The 24,851-nt window shown below is 44.6% G+C and overlaps 1 protein-coding gene across 2 annotated transcripts in view; it reads left to right on the top strand.

The window, feature by feature from the left end:
- The first annotated feature begins 24,177 nt into the window (after positions 1 to 24,177).
- Positions 24,178 to 24,851, top strand: part of KIRREL3 (kirre like nephrin family adhesion molecule 3) — a 760,787-nt gene continuing 760,113 nt past the window's right edge. Inside the window, exon 1 of one of the 2 annotated variants that reach the window (XM_038380572.2) lies at positions 24,178 to 24,493. In XM_038380572.2, coding sequence (XP_038236500.1) covers positions 24,439 to 24,493 — 55 coding nt within the window. In that variant the 5' untranslated portion in view covers positions 24,178 to 24,438. The remainder of the gene's footprint in view (positions 24,494 to 24,851) is intronic. The other variant, XM_038380570.2, reaches the window with a different exon arrangement.

The raw sequence follows: 24,851 nt of genomic DNA, 5'->3' as shown, positions 1-24,851 counted from the left end.
CAGCACTGTTGCTGTCCGGTGTTGCTGTCTGGTTTAGCTAAGTGATGGGAAAGGGAGATGGGTGCAGAGAAGGGGACAGAGAAAAAGATGAAGGGAAGGCCAGAAGCAAAGACAGAGGGATGGCACCAAATGACAAACTCCCCTTCCCCGAGGACGCACCAGTGATCTCGGAGAAGGAACCAATACGCTACACGCAAACCACTTCTGGGTTTTGCTGCTGCTGCAAAAAGAGTTGCGCCCATCTCTGAGCTTTCTTTAAGTCTTATCCCTTTTGTATCACGCTGATGACTTCAGTATGGATGGGTCACACTTGCCAGGAAATCAGGTCTTAGAAAAATCCCACAATGCTGCATTGATTCCAGGAGAAAGGATGGGAGGGCAGTGATCCAGGGAGAAGGACTGTAGAATGCAAAACTTAGTTCCAGTTTGGAAAATGCTTTGATGATCTGGGCCCTGATCCTCAGTTATGCTGAAGCCCCTTCTCACAGCTCTGGGAGTACAAAGGAGTCTTGGAGATAGTGAAAGGAGGTCCAGAGATCACCCCCTGTGCAGGAGACCCTGCTGGCTGGGGTAGATCTGGCATTATCATTCTAAACTGGCCATGCCCCCATCCTCTGATGTGGGGGACATGTCATGAGGTGGGGGTGGGAGGGAGGAGTGCAGCTGGAATGCTCTACAAAGCATATGTTAGGGTCATCCTTAGGCTGCTTTAATTTATGCCAAGCAGGTCCAGGGCTGCCTGTCAGGAGTAAGGGCCCAGCAGCTAACCTAACCCCAGGCAATCTAACTGATAGACCAAGCTGTCCAATTGGCTGAGGGGATTAGCAGACCTGCTCTTAAGATCAGCAGCAGCAGCCATTCAGTAAGTGCTCAAAGCATTTGCCCATGGCTGTGATAGCGTCTTTGCTAGCTTGTCCTCAGTCCCAGCTCTGGACTGACCCCGGCTCCTTCCTTGCCTCACTGCAGGTAATCTGGTTTTGACCCTTGGCTCTGATCTGCCTCTGACTCCAGCTGTGACCTTTGGCTCTGGCAGGTGGCTACTGACTCCTGCTCTGACCACTAGACCTCACTACCTACGTTCCATTCCCTAACACTGCCCCAAGGAAAGGGATGGGGGAACTAAGAATTGGCACGACTGGGCCTGAATGTTAACTGCCTTGCACTGTGTGCCCTCATTTGTACCTGTGCAATGTGAGCAAAATGTATACCCCAAATTAAAAAACATAGTAAGAGAACCAAAAAAGCCACCACCGTGGCTAAACAACAAAGTAAAAGATCCAGTGAGAAGCCAAAAGGCATCCTTTAAAAGTGGAAGTTAAATCCTAGTGAGGAAAATAGAGAGGAGCATAAACTCTGGCAAGGGAAGTGTAAAAATTTAATTAGGAAGGCCAAAAAAGAATTTGAAGAACAGCTAGCCAACGACTCAAAAAGTAATAAAAAAATATGTTAAGTACATCAGAAGCAGGAAGCTTGCTAAAAAATCAGTGGGGCCACTGGATGATCGAGATGCTAAAGGAGCACTCAAGGACGATAAGGCCATTGTGGAGAAACTAAATGAATTCTTTGCATCGGTCTTCACAGCTGAGGATATGAGGGAGATTCCCAAACCTGAGCCATTCTTTCTAGGTGACAGATCTGAGGAACTGTCCCAGATTGAGGTGTCATTAGAAGAGGTTTTGTAACAAATTGATAAACTAAACAGTAATAAATCACAAGGACCAGATGGTATTCACCAAAGAGTTCTGAAGGAATTCAAATGTGAAATTGCAGAATTGCTAACTGTAGTCTATAACCTATCATTTAAATCAGCTTCTGTATCAAATGACTGGAGAATAGCTAATGTGACACCAAATTTTTAAAAGGGCTCCAGAGGTGATCCTGGCAATTACAGGCCAGTAAGCCTGACTTCAGTACGGGGCAAACTGGTTGAAACTATAGTAAAGAACAAAATTGTCAGACACATAGATGAACATAATTTGTTGGGGAAGAGTCAACATGGTTTTTGTATAGGGAAATCATGCCTCACCAATCTACTAGAATTCTTTGAGGGGGGTCAACAAGCATGTGGACAAGGGGGATCCAGTGGATATAGTGTACTTAGATTTTCAGAAAGCCATTGACAAGGTCCCTCATCAAAGGCTCTTAAGCAAAGTAAGCTGTCCTGGGATAAGCAGGAAGGTCCCCTCATGGATTGGTAACTGGTTAAAAAATAGGAAACAAAGGGTAGGAATAAATGGTCAGTTTTCAGAATGGAGAGAGGTAAATAGTGGTGTCCCCCAAGGGTCTGTACTGGGACCAATCCTTTTCAATATATTCATAAATGATCTGGGAAAGGGGGTAAATAGTAAGGTGGTAAAATTTGCAGATGATACAAAATTTCTCAAGATAGTTAAGTCTTAGGCAGACCGTGAAGAGCTACAAAAGGATCTCACAAAACTGGGTGACTGGACAACAAAATGGCAGATGAAATTCAATGTTGATAAATGCAAAGTAATGCACATTGGAAAACATAATCCCAACAATACGTATAAAATGATGGGGTCTAAATTTGCTGTTACCACTCAAGGAAGAGATCTTGGAGTCATTGTGGATAGTTCTCTGAAAACATCCACTCAATATGCAGCAGAAGTCAAAAAAGCGAACAGAATGTTGGGAATCATTAAGAAAGGGATAGATAATAAGACAGAAAATAGCTTATTGCCTCTATATAAATCCATGGTATGCCCACATCTTGAATACTGAATGCAGATGTGGTCGCCACATCTCAAAAAAGATATGAGTTGGAAAAGGTTCAGATAAGGGCAACAAAAATGATTAGGGGCATGGAACAGCTGCTGTATGAGGAGAGATTAATAAGACTGGTACTTTTCAGCTTGGAAAAGAGACGACTAAGGGGGGATATGATAGAGGTCTATAAAATCATGACTGGTATGGAGAAAGTAAAGAAGGAAGTGTTATTTACTCCTTCTCATAACACAAGAACTACGGGATACCAAATGAAATTAATAGGCAGCAGTTTAAAACAAACAAAAGGAAGTATTTTTTCACACAACACACAGTCAACCTGTGGAACTCCTTGCCAGAAGATGTTGTGAAGGCCAAGACTATAACCGGGTTTGAAAAAAAACAAGATAAGTTCCTGAAGGATAGGTACATCAGTGGCTATTAGCCAAGGTGGACAGGGATGGTGTCCCTAGCCTCTGTTTGACAGAAGCTGGGAATGTACAACAGGGGATGGATCACTTGATGATTACCTGTTCTGTTCATTCCCTCTGGGGCACCTGGCATTTGCCACTGCTTGAAGACAGGATACTGGGCTAGATGGACCTTTGGTCTGACCCAGTATGGCCATTCTTATGTTCTTATGTATCTGAGCACCTCACCATCTATTAATGTATTAATCCTCCCAGAAACCCAGTGAGGCAGGGTAGTGGTGTTATCCCCATTTTACAGATGGGAACTAAGGCCCAGATCCACAGAGGTATTTAGGCTCCTAACTTCCATTGAAATCAATATCTGACCCATGTCTTCCAGGTCCTATGTTAGTGTCCTAACCACTAGCCCATCCTTCCTCTCTGAGTTAAGTGGGAGGAGGGGCTATACTGCCCAAGGTGCCATCTTCCTGATGTATTGAGAACCAAGGCCCCAACCACTTTCAGAGGAATACAGCTGCCTGGTTGCCTGGTATGGGCAGGGCACTCAGAAGCACAACCCCCTCCCCGCTGCAGTGTGCTTCAGTGGACCCTGAGACTCTTAGACACTCCTTTAGCTACTACTGTCGCCATCTCTCAGGAGGCCACAGAGCACCAGCACTCTGGAGCCCCAGCCACTGCTTCTCAGCTCTCACTATGAGACTTAAGCTATTTCAGAGGCCAGAAATGTCCTTTCCAGTCAGCTCTTCAGTGGCAGAGAGTATACCTTGCCTTAGAGTTTCATAGAGTTTAAGGGACCATTTGATCATCTAGTCTGACCTCCTTTTATAGCACTGTCCAGGAAAAAAGGATCATTGGTCATGCAAAGGGTCATGGGCTATGGACCAGCCAGTCATCTCAGGATTCTCTGTCTCTCTATTGCTATCTTTGTACCTATATATACTCATGAGTGACTCAAGAGCCTTTTCTTCTGGAAGTTACAGAGTAGGTGCTTGTTGTGTCAGTGAGCACTCAGTCCCCTGAATGACTCCTTTCAGTAAAGCCAAGCATTGAATCCTTTGGTCTGTGATCCCATAAAATTAACATGCCCTCCTATAAATAACTGAGCTCTAATGGGCTGTCAGGTGTGGCTTTTGGAAAGGCTCGGCTGGTGTGAGCAAAAGTTTTAATGACTGTAACTGAAACTAGCTAAAACCCATCGGTGCTCTGCTTAACATGACCCAGGCTAGGACAAAATCTATCATGCACAGGGAAAAATTTACACCTTGTGGGACAGATTAGGCAAGATGAAGGTGGCACAACCAGCTGAGTATGCTCTGCCAGTTTAGCCCAATGGTTTCGTACACTGGGCATACTTGGTGTTGAGTTGGAGTGTGTTGTCATCTTAAAAGCATAGTGGGCCTGACTCTGCCGGGGGTGGGGGAGGTCCTGATTTTTGTATGGTCCCAGAGCCTAGCTCCCTTGTCTGAAGCTGTAAGGGCCTCCTTGCAGAGTTGGGGTGCATTTGTAGAGCAGGCTGGGACAGGTGCTTGCTCACAGCCCCTAATTCCAGAATTTGGAGCCTAAGCCAAAATAGCCTGATTTATGAAGGTGGTGATTTCAATGGGAGCGGCTGACTCCCTGAAAACTGGTCCAGTGAGTTAGAAGCCTAACTCGAAAGAGCCATGCTTGGAAAAGTCCTGGCTCTGGCCCCTGATCAACCTCACTGAACCTGTTTTGCCCATGCAGCCAGACCTGTTAACCTCCCTCGCATCACATTCATCTTTGTAGCTGTAGCCCGAGAACTTACCCAAGTGACCAGGTTCCTCTGTGCTGTGGGAGCTTTGCAGAGAAACATGCCCCTGAGCGTTCTTATCCCCTGCCCCATCTGCACCACCAGTACTTTGCCTCCTGGAGGATGGCCTGTAATTGTCCTGGGGAAAGATAACAAGGCCAGGTAGATCACGGGCATGGTCTAATTGCACATAATAAAACGCCGCCTTGACTCTCCTGAGACGAGAGGTGTTTTGTAGTAAATTAAGAGATGCCAAGCCTACCCAAGGAGTGCTGGGTAATGCTGCTCTCTTGCCATGGGGAAGACTCCATTGCTGACAATTATACATGCAAGGAGCAGGACTTCCCTGTGCCTTGGCTTCTGTTCTGAGGGGCAGAGGAGAGGGTGCGTCGGCAGGGGATGGAGCTTTTTCTCACAGGCCACAGCAATTTTCAGACACTCAAATGCTTGCCTTTCATCACACAAAAAAAGACTGAACGCAATGCACAGAGGCTCCTAAGTGTCCAAATACAGTATAATTGTTACAGATTCTCACCCTCTGGAGAGCTTCATAACACTTCAGAAACACTAACCAATCAGATGTCAAACCATGCCGGGGAGGCAAGTTAGATTGCGCTGTTGTGCAGATGGGTAAACTGATGCACCAAGAAATGAAGGGAGTTACTTGTGGTTAAATATTGAGTCTGTGGCAGAGGATAGAACCCAGGAGTTCTGACTCCATATCTTCACTCTAACCACTAGTCTACACTGCTTCCCCATGAAAAGCAATCATGCGGGTAGGTGCAGGGGCAAGACTCTGCTTTGTCTATATTTCCAAACTCCATATCCCTCTGCCTACCTCTTTTGCATTGATTTGTCCCCTTGGAACTCATTGTCAACACCAGCAATGCTGAGTCAGCACTGTTGGCTTTTGGGGAGGGAGAGGGACATTGACTGATCAGCCCCAGATGACAGTAGTTACAGTTTGCCTTTGCAGGCATTAAAACAATCCCTGAGCTGAAGGTAGCAGTCTGTGACCCTTAGGGAGGCAGAGCAATGTATCAACTGTGCATTCCCCTCGGAGCCAATAATCCTCCATGATCACACATAATGAATTGCAATAAGAACGGTGAAGGACTCCACTATGAGCAGAGTTCGGTTTGCTTTATAAACAAGAAAGGAGATCCCCACATTGCTTACCCTGAGCATTCACAAATCAGGTATCGGGAGGGCCCCCCAAAATCACAAGACTGACACGAAATCATAAGATTTTTAAATAATATATTTTGTCTTATTTTTATCTGCCTTCTAGTTTCTGAGCCTTGAGGGGGCAGCTGGGTCAGGTTTTCAAACTTTTCACCACCAACACCAGGGCTAGATATTTTCTTAGAATCTTACCTTGTGTTTAGTAACACATTCCCATGACTCCAGGAGCTGAGGCTTTGAAATGAACACTAGACATTGTGTGACTCATGATAAAATCACAGTGTTGGATCCGTGCCCAGATCCAGTCTCATACTCTGCAGGCACTTCCAAGCCAAACCTGGATAAGGATCCAAACTGGGAAAATGGTTCCTTTATAAAAGCCAAACCTTTGATCCAACCACCCAGAAACTGGTTACCACTTGCCATGGAGGCCATGCCACAAACAGGCAAATCCCACACATACTTCTGAAAGAAGCAACTTGCTCTGAAGCAGCTGGTATTGGCCACTGCTGAAGACAAGTTACTGAACTAGATGGCCCAGTGACCTGACCCAGTCTGGCAATTCTACGTCCCCAAGTTCTGCTCACGAATTGTCTTTAGTTTGTTCACTATCTGGAACGAATAGTTCACAGAGCAGACTTCAGCCTCTGAATCTGGACAAGCCACAATCCAGTTGAAAGCGAATGTTCATTCGATTAGTCCATACTTGGAATTCACCACTTGAACTGTATGATTCTCCACCACGGTTACAAGGTGTTGCCTCTGTTCCCTGATTGGATGATTTTAGAAACCGCTTCTCCCTGGGCCTTGATTAAACAACTCTTAGTTACGAGCTGGAAATTCACTCACTACTCACAAGAAGGTTCCTCTTTATTTCCTCAGATGCTCCAACCTTCCAGAACTCTTCAGAGCCTTCAAGATTGGGGGGTGGGACTAGGGTAGGGTGACCAGACATCCCAATATTAGGGATTTTGTCTTACATAGGATCCAATAATCCCCCCATTCCAGTCCCAATTTTTTACACTTGCTTTCTGGTCACCCTATATTAGGTACTGATTCCAGGCACCTCTTTTTCCTTCCATATGCGACTCTTCGTCCTTATGACCTACCAATGGGGATTGTAAGGGACAGTCTCTTTACTAAATACGTGTACAGCACCTAGCATAATGTGGCCCTGATCTTTGACTGGTGCCCCTAGTCACTGTTACATACATATAGTAAAGAATCATTATTGGTCTCAGTCATACATGGGCGCATGCGCACACATGTATGTACATATGTGCTGTGGGAATATCTGTGCACACCAAAACTCTTCCTGGTTCTAGCCTGGAACAGAAGTACTGACATACTACTAGGAAGCTGCTTTCACCATGTTTCCAACTAGGTCCAAGCTAGGAAGTGCCAGAATTCTTCCATGAAATCCTGTTGGCAAGGTGAAATGTCCCAACCACTAACGTTCAGAGTAAATGCTCTAGTAAACTTCTGAACAACTGCGTGGTGAGTAACAGGGGGACTGGGAGTTCAGCTAAGTATCTAAGAGCTTGGAAGCTCCTCCCAACCTCTTGGGACTGCCAACCCTGAGCTAGAAATCTTGCCAGAACAGACTGTCTTATTGCATTTCTGGGGTCAGGCCAGAGGCAGCTGCAAATTGAAAATGAATAGAGGGGGAATCAATTAACTCAGCTTTATAGAAACTGGGTTCTGGGTTTTGTTGATGCTGAGTGACTGCTCCAGTATGGTTCTTATCAATTTATCCAAGTCTTACTTTTATGCCCAGTTCTCCAGGACCCACATAATGTGTGGAGAAAAGAGAGCCAGCTTCTTCCCCTTCAAAAAGCCATGATTAGAAGTGGTCAGAAAAGAGGTTTTTGTGTGCTCATTCTCCACCATGGGCCAGGCTCTCTGGCTAGACTACTTCTCCCATGGTGCAACACTTTCACCCTTCTTGATAAAGCGGCACATCATAGGACTCCCTGGGTTTGGTGCATCATGGGAGATGTAGTCTGGCCAAAAAGGAGAATGGGTGTATTAGGCAGCTGTATGATCACTGACTGACATAGCTGACAGAAGTCTGTAGTACAGACATGGTCTTAGTCATGTTCACAGTGGGCCTTTTATCGTCATGTCCACCTGAGGATAAATTTCTGCCTGATCAGAATCCTCCATTCAGCATTTTAAATGTGAGTCTATTTACATCCCTTGCAATTCACCCATGGCTGGTAACTGTTAGCCAGAGTTACGGCCTCCATACAAATTAATGTAGTAAAAGAAAGAAAAGAGGGTAATCGCCTTTTAAAAATAGCATGAACATTTGCTTTCTTTTTCACGGGAACTCTTACATTCAAGGCTAACTTGCGTGCTGCAGAACCCTTGCCATAGTATTGACAAGACTTTTGGGAGAGAGGATTTTTCTCTATTTTTTTTACATAGCAATTCCTTGTTGACATAATAAGATTAAGTCTTGTGCCGCAATCAAAAAGCAGGTTTCAGTGGTAGCCATGTTAGTCTGTATCAGCAAAAAAAACCTGAGTCCTTGTGGCACCTTAGAGACTAACACATTTATTTGGGCATAAGCTTTCGTGGGCTAGAACCCGCTATCATACATCTGATAAAGTGGGTTCTACCCACGAAAGCTTATGCCCAAATAAATGTGTTAGTCTCTAAGGTGCCACAAGGATTGCTCGGATTTTTTTAATCAAAAAGCAGTGCTTTCTCCAAGCCTAGACATTATTGCTCCCTTCACCATGTTTACAAGGATTTTAAAAAATCTTGTAATCTTGAGATAAATATAACGGTGTATAATCTTTCCATTCTTCTCCAATCTGATTGCAGTGGTAGCCAAAGGACGTGGGCCTAATTAAAGTGCCAATCAAGTAGAATTGAGATTAGTTGTTTTTATACAAATGCTCTTTTTTAATCATTCCAGACTCATTCATCTTCCAGCAGCAATACAACCAGCAGTCCCTTCCTTGACTGCCAAATCCAGACCAGGATTTACGGAGACCCACCTGATGACACTGGATTCAATGTAGAGCTGGGAGTAATTTATCAGCCAAAAATGTTTTTGTTGAAAATTGCAGATTCGGCAACACTGAAAATTTGGGGAATTTATGTTGATTTTGTCTAATTGTTTCATAACAAAAAGTAAAAAAAACATTCCCCAAAAATCTAAATATTTCATTCTGACATTTTTGAAACAAAACATTTTGATTTTGTTTTTTGTTTGAAACAACTTTATTTCCAGATTCCTTTAGTGTTCATTTAAAACATTCGGAAACATTTTAAAAGGGTCAAAATCACAATAAAATGCTTCGATTTTGTCAAAACAAAATGTTTCATTCAACCTGAAATGATCTTTTTTTTACTTTTGAATTCACTGAAAATTTCAAAATTTTTCATTTTCAGTCAAACAAATTCTTTTCTGTCTTTTCAAAATTGCCAACAAACCAAAAAAGTCCATTCTTGGCCCAGCTTTAGTTAAGGGCTACTGAACTAGAGAGAACCACAGGGTCTGTCTGCATTCAGTATCCTTAATGAGAATTCTTCTTTATATTCTGCCCAGGTGAGTCCTGACTCTTCTCTACCATGAGGGACAGTAAGGATTATGCTTTTGTTGTTGTTTTTCAGTGATGGGTGAATCTGTAAAGGTTCAGAGATCTAATTCTGTTGAAATTAAAAGAATTGCAGATCCAACCACTGGGACATTTAAAATCTACATCTGAATTTTTACAAGAGGCAAATACAATTATTACTAATTATGTATATTGTGGTGGTGCCCAAAAGCCCAAAAACAGGATCAGGCCTCTACTGTGTTAGGTGCAGGACAGACACGTCGGTAAACACAATTCCTGGACCCTTGAGTCACCACTGGAAGTTCAGATGCTTATCCATAACATAGCCAGATCTACCAGGACCTCCTGGGTCCGCAGAACTGAAGCTGGAAAGAACAGGCTCTCTTATAAGAAGAGGCTCTCTTACAGCATTGCTTGTACTTTCTGCTCCCAGATAGATCGGGGATAACCCTGAGAAAAGCTGTTCTCTTAATATTTTGCCACTTATACTTAAGTCAAAGGCAGATGCAGGACATGCAATACGTTGAGCTTGTGTGTGTGTGTGTGTACGTGTACCAGGGAGTATGGACTGGGAGGCACTGCCCTTTGGATAGAACTAAAACTTCTCATTTGCATGTCATAGGCCCCACATTGCTATAGTTAATAGAGATTACCTGGCAATTCAAGTGGCAGGGAAACAAGAGTCTTGTAAATCCTATCCCTGCAATTGCCGTGAGTGTCTGAGTGCAGAGCATAATGCTAACGGTACATTCCCTAGGAAAATACAGATTTATTACAAAAACAGTGGCCAAATTCTGCTTGATGAGCACAGACAGCAATTTACAGGTGTGATCTGATGCAAGACAGGTTTAAACACAGGAGTGTCTGTGAACAAAGCTGCAGTGGCTTAACATTATACTTTAAGGGTTTGTTGACACATGGATGTTGCACCACTTGAACTAAAGGTGTGATATTTAAGATGATTTAGTTAAACTGGAGCAAAAGGCTTCATGGAGATACTTATTTTGGTTTAAGCCAGGTGTATTTTGGTTTAGCTAATGTCAGTTAGGAACAGATTTAAACTAACCTGAAGTAAGCCACCCTTAAAACCGCAATAAGTGCATGTTGCGCCTGTTTAACTAAAATGGTATAAAACCAGTTCAAGTTAAACCAATGCAGCTTGTGGACAAGGCCTAAGTATAACCAGTGCAAGTGTGCACACAGACCAACTATGCAGGAGATTGTTCATTCCCCACTCCCTGCACTGGCTCATAATCTAGTGCCATCATGCATGAGTTTTACAGGGCCTATCTAAACATATTGAGTGAACCTCCCTGATTCCCTCACATATGTGCACTTATATTCATGGATCTCTTATGGGCCCTATACCCCTATCCCGAGAACCTCTGCCCTGGTTACTCAACAACTCAGGACATCCTGGCAATGGCTGAGATCATAGAACTTTGCTTCTTTTTATGTCAGAGGGGCTGGTTTTGTGGGGAGAGGCACTGGACTGAGAGAAGAGAGATCATAGAATCATAGAATCATAGAATATCAGGGTTGGAAGGGACCCCAGAAGGTCATCTAGTCCAACCCCCTGCTCAAAGCAGGACCAAGTCCCAGTTAAATCATCCTAGCCAGGGCTTTGTCAAGCCTGACCTTAAAAACCTCTAAGGAAGGAGATTCTACCACCTCCCTAGGTAACGCATTCCAGTGTTTCACCACCCTCATAGTGGAAAAGTTTTTCCTAATATCCAATCTAAACCTCCCCCATTGCAACTTGATTTCCTAATATCCAATCTAAACCTCCCCCATTGCAACTTGAAAATCTATGAGATCTATGTTTATTTCTGAGCTCTGCCACAGGTTTTCATGTGATCTTGGGCAAGTCACTTAATTCCCATGCCTCAGCGGGGCGGGGGGGTAATGATAATTCCTTTCACCCACTCTTTATCTATCTTATCTATTTAGATTGGAAGCTCATTGGGGCAGGGATTCTCTTTAAATATGTGGTTTTACAGTGCCCCCACACAATGGAGCCCTGGTTTCAGTCGCGGTCTGTAAGCATTCTTATTATTTATTATTTGCATAGCCATAGCAGCTAGGAGCCCTAGTCACAGACTGGATCTTTATCACAAAGGCCAGATAGTGAAGGGGTTGAAGAGAGCTAGACTCATCGAGTAGCATATCATGGGATTCACAGGTGCTACTGATGTAGTGTTATATCTCTTGAGATGCTCATGTATGTGAAACTGTAGGGAACTCCTCACCTAGAACCATCTTACATTTACACTAGAAATGTGAGCAAGACAGCATGTTTAATACTTTTATTTTGCAAAGAGAAACTGCTGCAAGGAGTTAAATGACAACAATGGGGCTATCCTCCAATACCATCCTGGAGCATTGATTCTGATAGTGATGCATAGGGAAGAGTGGCACATGCTGAATTGCACTTCTTGCCTACCTCCATTTTTATAACATGCGCATCACCAGCACCTTGAACTGTCCCTGGAGGCCATCCATCCAAGAAATGACCTGGCCCAATGTTGTTTCGTTTCTGAGACAGGATGAGCTCACAGCCAGGAGTGGGATGCTAAGCGTTCTTGCCTTGCTTGCCTGAAACAAAATGTCATCAAAGCTCTTTTATTGTATTTAACCCTGTAAGTCTCAAAGCATTTCTCTCATGGTGACTGTGTTTCTAGGGCCTGCATATCTCTTCCTGTATTGTTCCTAGACCTCCTGTAGGAGAGCTTATCAGGTGCCACAAGCAGAGATTTTTTGGCAGTTGTCCATGCAGTAGAGAGAGCTCAGTTGCACCCTGATATCTGGTTTATTGGCCTTTGTCAGGGTGATTTTCAAAGGGGGGATCTACTAGGACATGTAGCAGGGAATTGGAGCATTCTGTGCAGGATGCTCTTCAGATCAGGAACATTTTCAAAGAAGACATCAAGTGGGGCAGAAGTTCTGAAAATGCATCTCATGCTGTGGGTACCCAGGCTGCTGGGAGCTCTGTTTAGCCTCCAGGCTTTTCAAAAGGCAGTTATGGTATGGTTTTGCGTATGGTACCAGTGACTGCTGTGCCTACCTGTTGGCAAACGTGCAAGTGTCCCTGCCTTGCTCTTGGACTCGCATATGCAGCAGGGAAGGCCAGCAGGGTCCCTTTGGTGACCGCTGGGCAATATGAAGACTCCAGGAATATACAAGGCATTTTTTGCTCAGATGAGTGTGGCCACTTTATCACATTAGTTATCTCCTGCCTGTTTGGAAGAGCGGCTGGAACAACGTGTTGGGAAAGGTGCCTACACCAGATTAGGCAACATTGTTGAACCGAAATGGATACATCAAAAATAGGCATTGTCAGCAGCATCCGGACATAGTCACCCAGGGGACACAGATAACTCTCGGTGTGCTCCCACCCTGCCTGGGCCTCCTGGCACATTGCACCATTGAAAGTTGAGTGCCTGCCCCAAATCCCCAAGTTCTGTGTACGCATATGCACAGCCCAGACTAGCCACTGCGCCAGCCAAACCTCCTTGCACTCGCTAGCAGGCTCAGACGTCCTAGCATATGATATCCTCAGAACTCAGTGTGCCCATTGGCCTAGGCCACCCCTTTCAGTGGGTCCTGAGAGCCAATGCATCTCTATCCCTCCGTCCCAGGGCTGTTCATACACCCCTAGCACCTAGGGATCCTTTTAACAGGTCCTCAGAACTCAAAGCACCCTCCAGAACCTGGAAACATTTAGGGTGTGCCCAGAGCTCTCCCCACATATCTGGGTCCTCCCAGAGCATGCCCATCACTGCTCTGAAACAGCTATTAGCTGGGAAAAGCAAGCTGAGCGCTGCCATGCAAATGAGCCAGGCAGAGCATTCAAGCATCCTGTCAAGCAAGAAATATCCCCGCACTGCTGCTGAACCAGAGGCTCCATTGTGTGAGCTGCTCTCTTCTGCTCTCTCCCTGTCTGCCTCCCTGCATGCTTCTGGGGCTGCTTCTAGTTCTTGGAAAGCCCTGATATCCAATTTACTGGGCTAGGGCATGACTCAGCCTCCTGGAAATATCAGCAATCAAAATAGATTGTGTCCATCTACTGGCGAGAAAGAGGAAGGCTGGACAAAGTTGACAAGATCATTGCAATGCAGAGGAAAGAGATCCAGTACCAGCCCATAGCACCCATAGGTGCAGGACCTACAGAGGGTACCAGCTACAAAACCAAAACACTTCCCAAGCCCAGACTGCACAGGATTCAGGAACAAATGGTGCACATTAAGGGAAAGTCCCTCCAGGTGAAATACAACTCCTATGTTACAAGCAAGGGAATATGGTCAACACACAGAGCCAGCATCATCCTGACTCTATGCATCTTCACAACTCAATCAGGCAACGGGAGGCCGGCAGCATTTGAAAGTCAAATGCAAACTGACTTCTGCCCTGTGATCAGGTCAGGATTTGCCCCAAGTGTGTTAGAAAGGACAGCCTTTCATATAGGGCCAAGTGTAGGATTGGTCCACATGTGCCCTACAAATGGGCTGTAGCATATGCTGCCAAAGTGGCTGTAATGCAGACAGTCTTGGCAGCACTCCATCTGCAGATGGTTCCTGCTCGGACCAGAAGGATGAAGGCAGGGCTATCACTGGGGTAACAATATCTGCACATATTTATGAGGACAAAGGGGCAGATTTGCAAAGGTATTTAGATGGTTGTATGTACAGAAAGGTGCCTTTGGCACTTCTGAAAATCCCACAAGGTGCCTATCTGTATTTCCAGGTGTCTAAATACCTTTGAAAATCTGACACCCCCCCTAGCCTTTAGCTGCTTGCCCCTGCCTTGGAATGGGTCTCTAAGGTTCCACTGGAGCAGCTTCTCCATGGATTTTAGGAAGGTGGGCTGCCCTAGCAATGGAATAGGTCAGACCCTGGCTTTGGAGCTGGTGGATTCTTGGCGAGGAACACATGTCTTTTACTTAATGGGATTTTCCTCTCAGCTTTTCCTGCATGAGGATTTAGGGTGCAGTGGTTACATCCTCACTAGACAATAAACAGAAACAAGCCCAGCCCAGCTCTGTGCAGATCTCCCTTCTGCTGAGACTTAGCTCTTCTTGGGCTGTTCCCTATATTCCCTGAGAGCTGAATTTAGTTACTATGGCCAGTAGAATGGCCTGGTGGATGGGGTCCCAGACGAGGAGCTAGGTGACTTGGATTCTTATTCCTGCCTCTACCACTGATCTGCTGGATGGCCTTGCACAAGTCATTTCCCTTCTTTGTTACTCAGTTTCCCCATCTATACAATTAAGGTAATGCCACTGACCCACCTTCATGAAGTGCTTTGAGACCTTTGGATGACAAGCATTAATTTATTATTCAGTACTCCACCCAGCCCATTACACTGTCCATACCCTATCACCACCCCCATGCTGGCTGAGGGTCTTGTGATACGTTCCTGCCAGAATTCACCTCATAGATTGTTAAGTTTCACCTCAGCGCACCCAAAGCACCAATCACATTTAGTACTTCTATTCTCTATGAATTTCATGTCATTGATTGATTGATTTTAAAACCTCACTGTTGTAACCTTTGATCACAGCAATGGGTGTTTATTTGAATGGAATTTGTTATTATTTCCCACAAACTCTCAAGGAAACACAGATACATTTTTTTTCCTACCATGAAAGTTTGTCAACTTTCAGGAGACTGCAAAGTGTCCCAGCTGCATTCCTCTTCTGAACATTACAGCATTGGCTGGGCCCCACAGTGTCAGGGGGTGTCTCTTTTGGTGCTGCTCACATGCATAGGAAGAGACAGCTGCTGCTCTGGAGAACTTTATTCTAACTTGACAAGCATCATATCCCCATTTGACAGATGAGGAGACTGAGGCACAGATTCTGAAAGGTATTTAGGCTCCTCACTTCCAGCAGATCTGGGCCTAACTGATTTGTCCATGGGCACGCAGGAAGCCTGTTGCAGAGAATTGAGGCCAGATCTCATGAGCCCCAGTTTAGTGCCTTAACCACTAGACTACCCTTCCTCCTTTGAACACCATCACTTGGCCAACACATTTTTAAATGGTGAGAAAAACATTTTACAAACCATAGTAGGGAAATGTGTGATTTACCCCTTCCATGTGCTTAAAAAGAGACAACAATAAAATCTACCTAGGCTCAAGTTCTCCGGCTGTTTAGGACCCATTTCCTGTCAATCTCACTCCTATATATATATATATTTAATTTTGTCATGCTTCTTTATTTTTTTAGCCACAGCATTTTACAGCATTCCGTTTCCTGCCCTCTCCAGTAAACAGGCTAACATTAGTCAGCTGCATCAGAAAAGTGCCTGCTTTTGCCATCTTCTGATGTTTTGCATCTATCGCACTTGTCATTGTAGGATCAAAAAAAAAAAAAGATGGCAGAATTCTCCCCTCTGGCCATCAGCAGCCAAGGAGACAGATTAGACACATGACCAAAAAGGGCTATAAAGAACTATTTGCTGAAAGGAGGGCTTTGCCATCTGGCGCCCCTGTGTGACCATTCCAGCTGTTTGAGAGCACATGGAGGTGGAGATGGACATAATAATGTGTCCATTGCTTGCCCAGGAGACGATATAGGATGACATCTTGGTCTCACTGAAGTCAATGGCAAAACTCCAATTCACTTCATCCTGGTCCAGAGAGGCCCGGGCCACTTCCAGATTTTGAGGCCCCTAGCCATAATAAAAATAAAAAATGATGATACATAAAAACAAAATAAGGCAACAAAAAAAGAGTGAGACATAATTTGAATATTTTTTATTTAACAAATGCTTTTCTAGCCTTTTTTTGTGCAAATGCACTAATTATTGAGGAAAAAGCTATCTTTCGTGCAATGTCACAGTCGATATTAAGTTGATATTAAGCCTGGCGAGCGCTTTAGACTCTCTTGTGATTCTCGAACACATTTAACGTGCTCTGATAAAAGTGGGTCATATTTGCTGAGAAGCTCAACTATGCCTAGAAAGTTTCTATTTGCATGATCACCAGTACGTTGACTTGAACCAAAGAAAGCCAATCCCCACTCAGAATGGAAAAGGATGACATTCAGGATGCACTCAAGAAGTTTTCCAGTTATTAGTTTCTGTAGAGAGTTCAGTCAAGAGTAAATTCTCAACTGAACTTTCAGCTGATGCTGCCCTACTGACTGATTTCCATGCAACATAGTTTTCTTCGTGTGAAGTTGAACTCTCATGTGATGGTATTCGGTCTTTCAACTTCCTCCAAACTCTGTTCATGCTCCATCCTGATTGATCAGAGAGAACTGGTGCATTTGCAGCACTTTTGTTCAAAATGGAGCAGAGTTCACCATACAGAGATTGTTTTTCCGTACTCCAGCATAACCAGTCTTTTGTGCAGGTCTCACCATTTGGAAGAGTTTTTGTCAGGAGACAAGTAGGGAAAGCTTGATTATCAGTATCTCGTAGATTGTTACTTGGAATTTCAAAACAACTAATTTGAAGAAAAGATTGCATTTGGGCAGCATTGCTCTTGTCAATAATTCCAATGTCAGTCACAATCAAACCTGTAGTACTCATGAATTGCTCTTGTGCATAAGATCTACATCTTCCTCTTGCTGTTGAGTTTCTTGATCCTACACAGGATCTTCTGCTGCATCTGTTACTGTTGGCACATCTCCTTCTTGACTTGTGTCCTCATGTTCAGGTATTGGCATTGAAATATTACCTGTTGCAGTTGCAAAGTTTTCATTATCTGTAGCATTGTTTGTTGGGTAAGGTGTGCTTTCCAGTGGTTTGAGAAATGAAGTTATTGGCTTTGAGCTCTTAGCTGCTGCTTCACTCAGTTGTTTTCACCGTCTCTTGCTTGCACCACTTTCAAATCTCCTCTTCATAGTGATCTATCTGGTCAATATGTAGCCTATCCGGACTTGAAATATTCTGTTGTAAATAAGTAGCTTATCTACACTTGAAATCTTCTACTGTAAACATGTACACAAATGCTGAAAAGACTTAAAATGAAGGAATACTAATTAAGAATACAAAATGAAACAGTCAGGTTAATATCCTTATCACTGAATCAAAACTCAAGCATGCAATTTATAATATAACGGGATGAGCTGAAGACAAAGGGATGACATTTCAAATGTGTGTCCTCATGAAACTCACTGTACAAGATTGTCCTAGCAAATTTTCACCTTGAATCTGGGCCTATAGACTATGAAAGCCTATGATGATGGCCAAGCAATCAGGCTAGTGCTCAACCAACCAACCAACCAACCAACCAATTACCTCTTTTAGTTACCATATGAAGATAATAATGAGGACTTCTCACACATAAATAATTCCTGGGTCAACTAGACATAAAACTATAAAGACACTAAAATGTAACAATTCTCTATCTTTCAACACGCATTTGATCCACCACCAGCCACTTGTAGTGGTTTGTTTATATAATCAGCTGATCTGAGAGGACATGTTCATCACTGTCTCATCTTGTGCCATCGGAACCAATATATTTTTATTAATAATTATGAACATTTTTAACTTTTTAATATGACAAAATTTATATCAGTTAAGAAAAAAAATATGTCTTTTACCAAATCACATCTCTTATTTGCTTAAATTTGCAGCTATAAGCTGAGAGAATGTGTCATATTTTGGTCCGATAGGGATGCGCATAAAAACAAGTTGCGAAACTTATCAAATGCCAAAAAATTAACAAGTGTCTACATTTGAGGCCTCCTTTGAGCTTGAGGCCCAGGTCAAATGGCCCTCCTGCCCTCCCCCCTCCCCCCGATTGGCCTTGGGGCCGCCACACTTTGTGCTGTTCCAATCCTGAGCCTCCAAAGACCTGACTGTCCACTCATCTTTGGGGGGAATGCAGTGCTAGCTGCAAACGTTTAGAGCCACTGCTCAGAATGGCCCCTAGCAGGTGCACAGCAAGGACATAAAAAAGAAAAGGAGTACTTGTGGCATCTTAGAGACTAAAAAATTTATTTGAGCATAAGCTTTCATGGGCTACAGCTCACTTCATCGAAGGAATGCATCCGATGAAGTGAGCTGTAGCTCATGAAAGCTTATGCTCAGATAAATTTGTTAGTCTCTAAGGTGCCACAAGTCCTCCTTTTCTTTTTTGTGAATACAGACTAATACGGCTGCTACTCTGAAACCAGCAAGGACATAAGAGTCTGATAAAGAAGTAAAGAGAGTCTTGCATTCCATGGTGTCCTGGGGCCATGTAATCCTGATGCCCTTCCCACATTGTTTTGCCAATGGCCCTCCATTCTGCACCAGCTCTGCTAGCCCAATCTTTTGTGAGCAAAGAATTGGGCCAAAAGCAGCTTTAGAATTCTGGACCCACTGGAGTTTTCTGATTGACTCTAGATAATTTCACTCTCATTTGCCCATGTAAATCTGGGGGAACTCCACCAAGTTGTACTGCTTCACACCATCATAACTGAAAGCAAAATTTGTCTCTACAGCTCTAATGGGCTCCTCGGATTCCTTGTTTTTATGTGGTTTTGTTCCATTTAGTAAGAGCAATATGACTCCTGGCAGCTCATTTCCAGGTTATTATGGCTCCTCTCAGCTGGTTAAAGTCACTCATCTTTTGGCTTTCTGCCTTCTTCCAGTAACTAGCACCATTTAGAACCTCCTGACTTCCACTTGCAAGTAAATTGTGTCCAAGTCATTCAGACATTTTACCCCACGTGGTTCAATGCTGCTCAGGTTTTGTTTGACATTTCAAACCTGTGCAAGTTTAATTAATCTCTACATCTGCTTTGCACTTTGCAGGGCTAGATAACACCAAAGTTTGTGTTCTGTCTTCACTAGGGCTCCCACCTCTCACACCAGTGGAAGTGGTGAACTGATGGTCTCAAGATGTGAAATTTTACAAAAAACAACCCAGTGCATGGCCTTTTTCTGGAATTTGATGTTTTCCTGGTTTGCAGATGAAAAAATGAAGGAAAAAAAAGTTTTCAGTTTGTCAAAAAAAGAAAATTTTCACACACAAAAATTGAAAAATGAAACCTTTTTAATTTTATTTTCAAATTTGTCACAGAAAATGCTATTTTCCAGGCAGTTCCAGTCAGTGTACTTATTCCTGTTTTACAGGTGGTGAACTGTACAGAAGAGACAGAGACGCAGGGAAGTTAAGTGACGTGCCTGTGATCTCCAAGCAGGCCAATGGCAGAAACAGGAACAGAACCCCAAGACCTGATTATCCCATTAGCTGGTCTCACACAGACTCTAATCAGGGGTGTATTCATACAATGGATAATTAGGTCCCACATCTCCCGATTCCTAGCCCAGTGCTTTGTGACCCCTGCTGCACTTGACAACAGGCACAAAAGTAACAGTTCTGCTAGAAAATGATGTCATGCTTTTGGGAGGAGGAAGATGGAGAATGTTGCAAATCATGAACTCAAGTGAAAAGAAAATTGCAGCCTTCTACAGGGTGACTGTGTGTCACAAGGAACCATGGTTACTGTGATGCCATCAGGGATATGTATATGTGCATGGCATTGGCCCAGTCTCAGCAGGTCTGGTAGTCACAGGGCTTAAGAAGAAAACAGTGAGTTGACCTTCTTAGATGATAACATACTGATGCCTGTTTTAGGCCAGGCCCATACACAAATACAGCTCTATGCCAATTTAACTATAAGTATGATTCTAAACTGATTTAGTTAAATTGGTGCCACTTAGTGTGTGGATAAATCAATAGTTCATAAATCAATTTAAACTGGCTTCTGTCAGCTTAGCTTGTAAACAGAGAGATGCCAGCTAAATCAATGTCAGTGCATCCCCAGAGAGAGTTGCACCAGTTTAATGAAACTGGTGCATATTTGCACATAGACAGACCCTGTTGCCTGGCTGTTAGTGACTTGCTGCAGATATAAGTATAAACCCTAGGAGAACTCTGCCATTTCCTTTTGAAGTTCACCTTTAAGCACAAAGGCACAGCTGTAAGTAATTAGATTGCAAAGCCATAATTACTGTATAATGCTAATTTTATAATTACATTCAGTGCCCCCAAGTGCCCCCTTGCAGTTTCAAATGGATACAGAATTCTTCCTCACTTCCTGTCTTTAATCATTGTACAGTGTAGCTGTGTTCTGCCTAAAAGCTGCTGCATTCCACCCCAGAGGTGGCCAATGGTCAGTAGTAGGGGATGAGATCCCTGGGCAGGGTTTGTGTTTCCTTTTAGTTACTATTGCAAAGGTGATTAAGATGCCACCCCCTTTCCAGACAATACATGCTATAGAAATGTTAGATAATATTTTCAGGCTTATTATGAATGACAGGGGTCTGTGAGGGGTGCAGTCCCCGTGTGAACCAGGAAAGGGGTTCAGCTCATTCAGTGGGCAGAAAGTAGGGAACTAGCCATCAAAGACTGCCTGGCTGAACAGAAGGGCTGGCAGCTTTGGCTTGTTGGGCTGCTAGGGTTCGGAGCCATGTCATCTAATTGGGGGAAGTCATGAAAAGGAAGCAGAGTGCCTACAAGGCTGGGAGTGAAGTGCTGCTGTGTCCCTGGGAAAGGAGAGGAGTGTTTTTTTTGTTTTCTCCCTAACCTAGTCTATCTAGGGGAATGCTGGAGCAAGGCATTATTTGTTTGTCTAGTAGCATGAAGGCTGATACTCCAGTATGGCTTGTTTCTTTGTTTGCTTTGTCTCCCCTTGGCTAAAAGCAAATGCCTGGTGTGGGTGCTGAGCATAGGTATCTTTATTGGGCTTCATTTGGCCTAGAGGCTGTTTACCTCTTAAGAAAGCTAGAATGGTTCTTTCCCCTAGTCCATATGCTCTTTGATGCTTGTCCCTGTGGGTGGCCCAAATTGCTTCTGTGGATGGAAGGGATTTTTTTTCTGAGGGAGGGAGAGTGTGATATATACAATACAGCTCTCCCCTGGCTTCTCTGTGGGGATGGGGGTCCTGAGTGTATGGGGACGGAGTGAGGCTGTGGGACTAAGCATTTTAGCTGTGCTGTCACCTCTGTGAAGCTTCTCTAGCAGTTTTGAGTGGTCAGCCCTGAAAGCCCCTGCCCCTGGATTAGACAGGTGTGTGTTGTCCCTCTTTAGCTGTCCAGCATCTCCTCCATCAGCACCACCATTTAAAATGCAGAGATGAGCAACATGTTTCACCCTGAAAACAAAACTGCTGCTGCATTTCTGCTTTGCAGTACCTCCCGGGGTGGAGGGAACCGACCTGGGGAAAATAAAACTCCTCCTGCCTCATGTATGATTCCTGTGTGACGTAGAGGTGGGTGTGTATGGAAAACTTTGCTCAGAGCCCTTACCCCTAACTCCGGGGAACTTAAATCTGCCCAACTGTGACCATCACAAATGCAGCTGGGGCAAATCATGTTTCTCTGCTTTGAACGGCAAAGCAGTGGCCACCACCTGCAGTGTAATGAAATCTAAGGAAAATGGCACCAAAAAAATCTGCAAATTCTGAATAAACCCCTTGGAACAATGTTTGCTCTACAGAAAAGCCCAACATCCTTGGCCCCACAAGTGTATAAATATGTAGAATATTGCAGAGGGGGCTAGATGCCATTGGGCAGGTGCAATTGTGCAAAAGCTTCTGGTTGCTCAAAGCAAGTGTCATCTGCCATCCTTAGTGACTTGGCCACTGGATACACCAATGCCCTCTATTTGATAAAATTAAAGAGCAGCTTAACTGTATGTCATAAGCCCTGTAGTGCTGAGGTAGGGGAGAATCTGTCAAGCATGAGAGGCCTGTGCTTCAGGAGTAGGAGGTTGTAAGCTCTATTCTCTTTGATCTGAGTGTCATGGTGCACATCCGTTACGAAAGGTAGCCAATAGCTATAGATATGCTATTGTATTCTGTTAGCAAACAGTGGTGGTGATTCACTAGAGTCAACCAAACAATTATACTTTGTGCAGCATCTTTTATACAAACTGTCACACAGCTCTCTAGAACTACACAATTCAGTTCAGGTATGGATTGACTATCTTGTACCCTGCTAGTAAATATAGCAAGGGGAAACAGGGCAATTGTTACCAGTGGATCAAATCTTTATGTGGAATGAGTCTGAAGCAGAGAACGTTACATTACCTCTTGTGCGGAAGGATTCCAATGCACAGAAATCACTCAGCCTGCCTCTGAGAGACAGCCACACCTCTGGGGTGGAACACAGCAGGTAGTTTAATTGTGCAAAGCAACAGTTTAGGATAGTATTCTATCTGGATGGAATTTAGATTACCTTCTGGTGAGCTAAATTCCACACAGATAGAATCCTGTCTACTTCTGTGCCAGCAATTGCTGTAGCAGGTCAGAGGCCCATCTATACTGGAATCCTGCCTCTGCCTGGCCAGCTGCAAAAAGCCTGAAGTGGACACTTCTGAAATAACCAATTTGTAGGGGAAGTTCTTTCCTAACCTATTCTTTCCTAATTACTGGCTGTCATGCCCTGATGCGTGAAGGTTTATATTCTTCACACCCGCTATGCTGGTTGGAACTACGTTCAAACCTGGGGCAAGCCAGCATGGTTAGGCACTATACAGCTCAACTTAGCTCCCAAGGAAGCCAATGGGGAAAGACACCTGCTGGCTTCTATGAGAATTAGGTGGAGCTCTGAGTGCAGGTGAGACATTGTTTCCAAACCAGCTATGCTATAGCCATTCATTGGAGCCCAGAATCTAAGAAAAATCCTTCAGCCAGGTTGCATGGACCATGAAGATAACTGTTCTTGAGTCGTACTGTTTGATCCGCTGCCTGGACAGAGCCATCCATTTCCCCATGATTGACAGCTGCCCAGAGGCTGGAAGCTAAAGGATGGAATACTTTAGTGGGACCAACAGGACTATAGAAGGGGAAAATGCAGATGAGCTCATTTGCCTAAGCAAACAGTGGGATGTTCACCTGCCAGTCTTTCCAAAAGCCACTGGTGCAAGCTCTCCCCATGCACAAAAAAGTTAAAGGTTTCATAGTAGCAGCCGTGTTAGTCTGTATTCGCAAAAAGAACAGGAGTACTTGTGGCACCTTAGAGACTAACAAATTTATTAGAGCATAAGCTTTCATGAGCTATAGCTCACTTCATCGGATGCATTGGGGCTGCAAAATAGGAAAGTCACTTAGTTGCATTGCTGTTTGCCACCTGCTCTGTCTCTTAGCAGAAAGTAGCAGCCATGGGCTGTAACCCAGAGGTGGGGTGGGAAACCTTTCTAGAGCAAAGGGGAAAAAAAAATCATCTGCTCTCTTGGCAATTGGCACATGGAGAGTTGCACATGCTTCTCGCAGCCCAAGTTCTACCTATGGTGCTCCCTCCCTGCACAAAATTCCTCCCCCAGCTGCTTTGCAGAGTTTCCCTGCTTCCCATGTAGCAGGAACGAAAATTATTAATCAAGTTTGCTCCTGTGAAATCAAAAATGTTCTCCCGTGAAAAGACACGGAGCCCGGTTGCCTGGCTTTGCGTCGGATGAAAGCAGCCCATCCTTGGGAAGGGGGAGAAGAAAGAATAACCCGCCTTTTCCCTTTTTAACAAGTGTTCCCTCTTTAATTGTTCCCCCCCCCCCCCAGCCCGTGGAGAAGAGATTTGCTCTGTCCGTCAGGTCCCTGGCTGCTGTGGGAGGAGCTCCTGTGGAGGAGGCTGGGGATGCTGAGACCGAGGATGGAGCTGCAAGGAGCCAGACAAGCAGAGGCGGCTCAGAGCAACCCCATCGCAACCGGCTGCTGAAACTGAAGCGAGGGAGAGAAAGGATTGCAGGCGCCGGAGAAGCTGCAGCCCCCCCCCCCCCCCCCCGATTGCTGCTCGCTCCCCGCTGGCGAACGCAAGGAATGAAAGCTTTCCAGGCAGACCTGCTGCTCGTCTGCTTCTTGCTGCTCAGCCAAGGTAGGAGCCGCCGGTTCGTGAGTTTCAAAGTCGGGTGGGCGGGCGGGTCGGGGATGGTGGCAAGGCAAGGGGGTGCCGGCTCTCCTGTTGGGGAGATCAGGCCAGGTGAGCCCCCTGGGCTTGGCCAGGAGGGTGCGATCGTATTTGGGGAAAGGGTCCTTCGCTGGCAAGCGCACCGTGGAGTTCTGCTCGCTCGCAAGGCAGCTCGCCTTCAAAAAATGTTTGCCGTGCAAATGAGTTCTTTCTGCTCCAGCTAAGTTGATGCGCTCCTGTTTGTGTGTAAACGCTGCTCTGAACTCCTCTTCCCCCCCCCCCCCCCCCGCTTCCCCATTAGACCCCAGTGAGGGCTTGGTTTGTT

Source organism: Dermochelys coriacea, chromosome 22, assembly GCF_009764565.3.
Source record: "Dermochelys coriacea isolate rDerCor1 chromosome 22, rDerCor1.pri.v4, whole genome shotgun sequence".
Lineage (NCBI taxonomy): Eukaryota > Metazoa > Chordata > Testudines > Dermochelyidae > Dermochelys > Dermochelys coriacea.
Note: the sequence above shows the minus strand (reverse complement) of the source record. Positions and strands in the feature narration are given on the sequence as shown.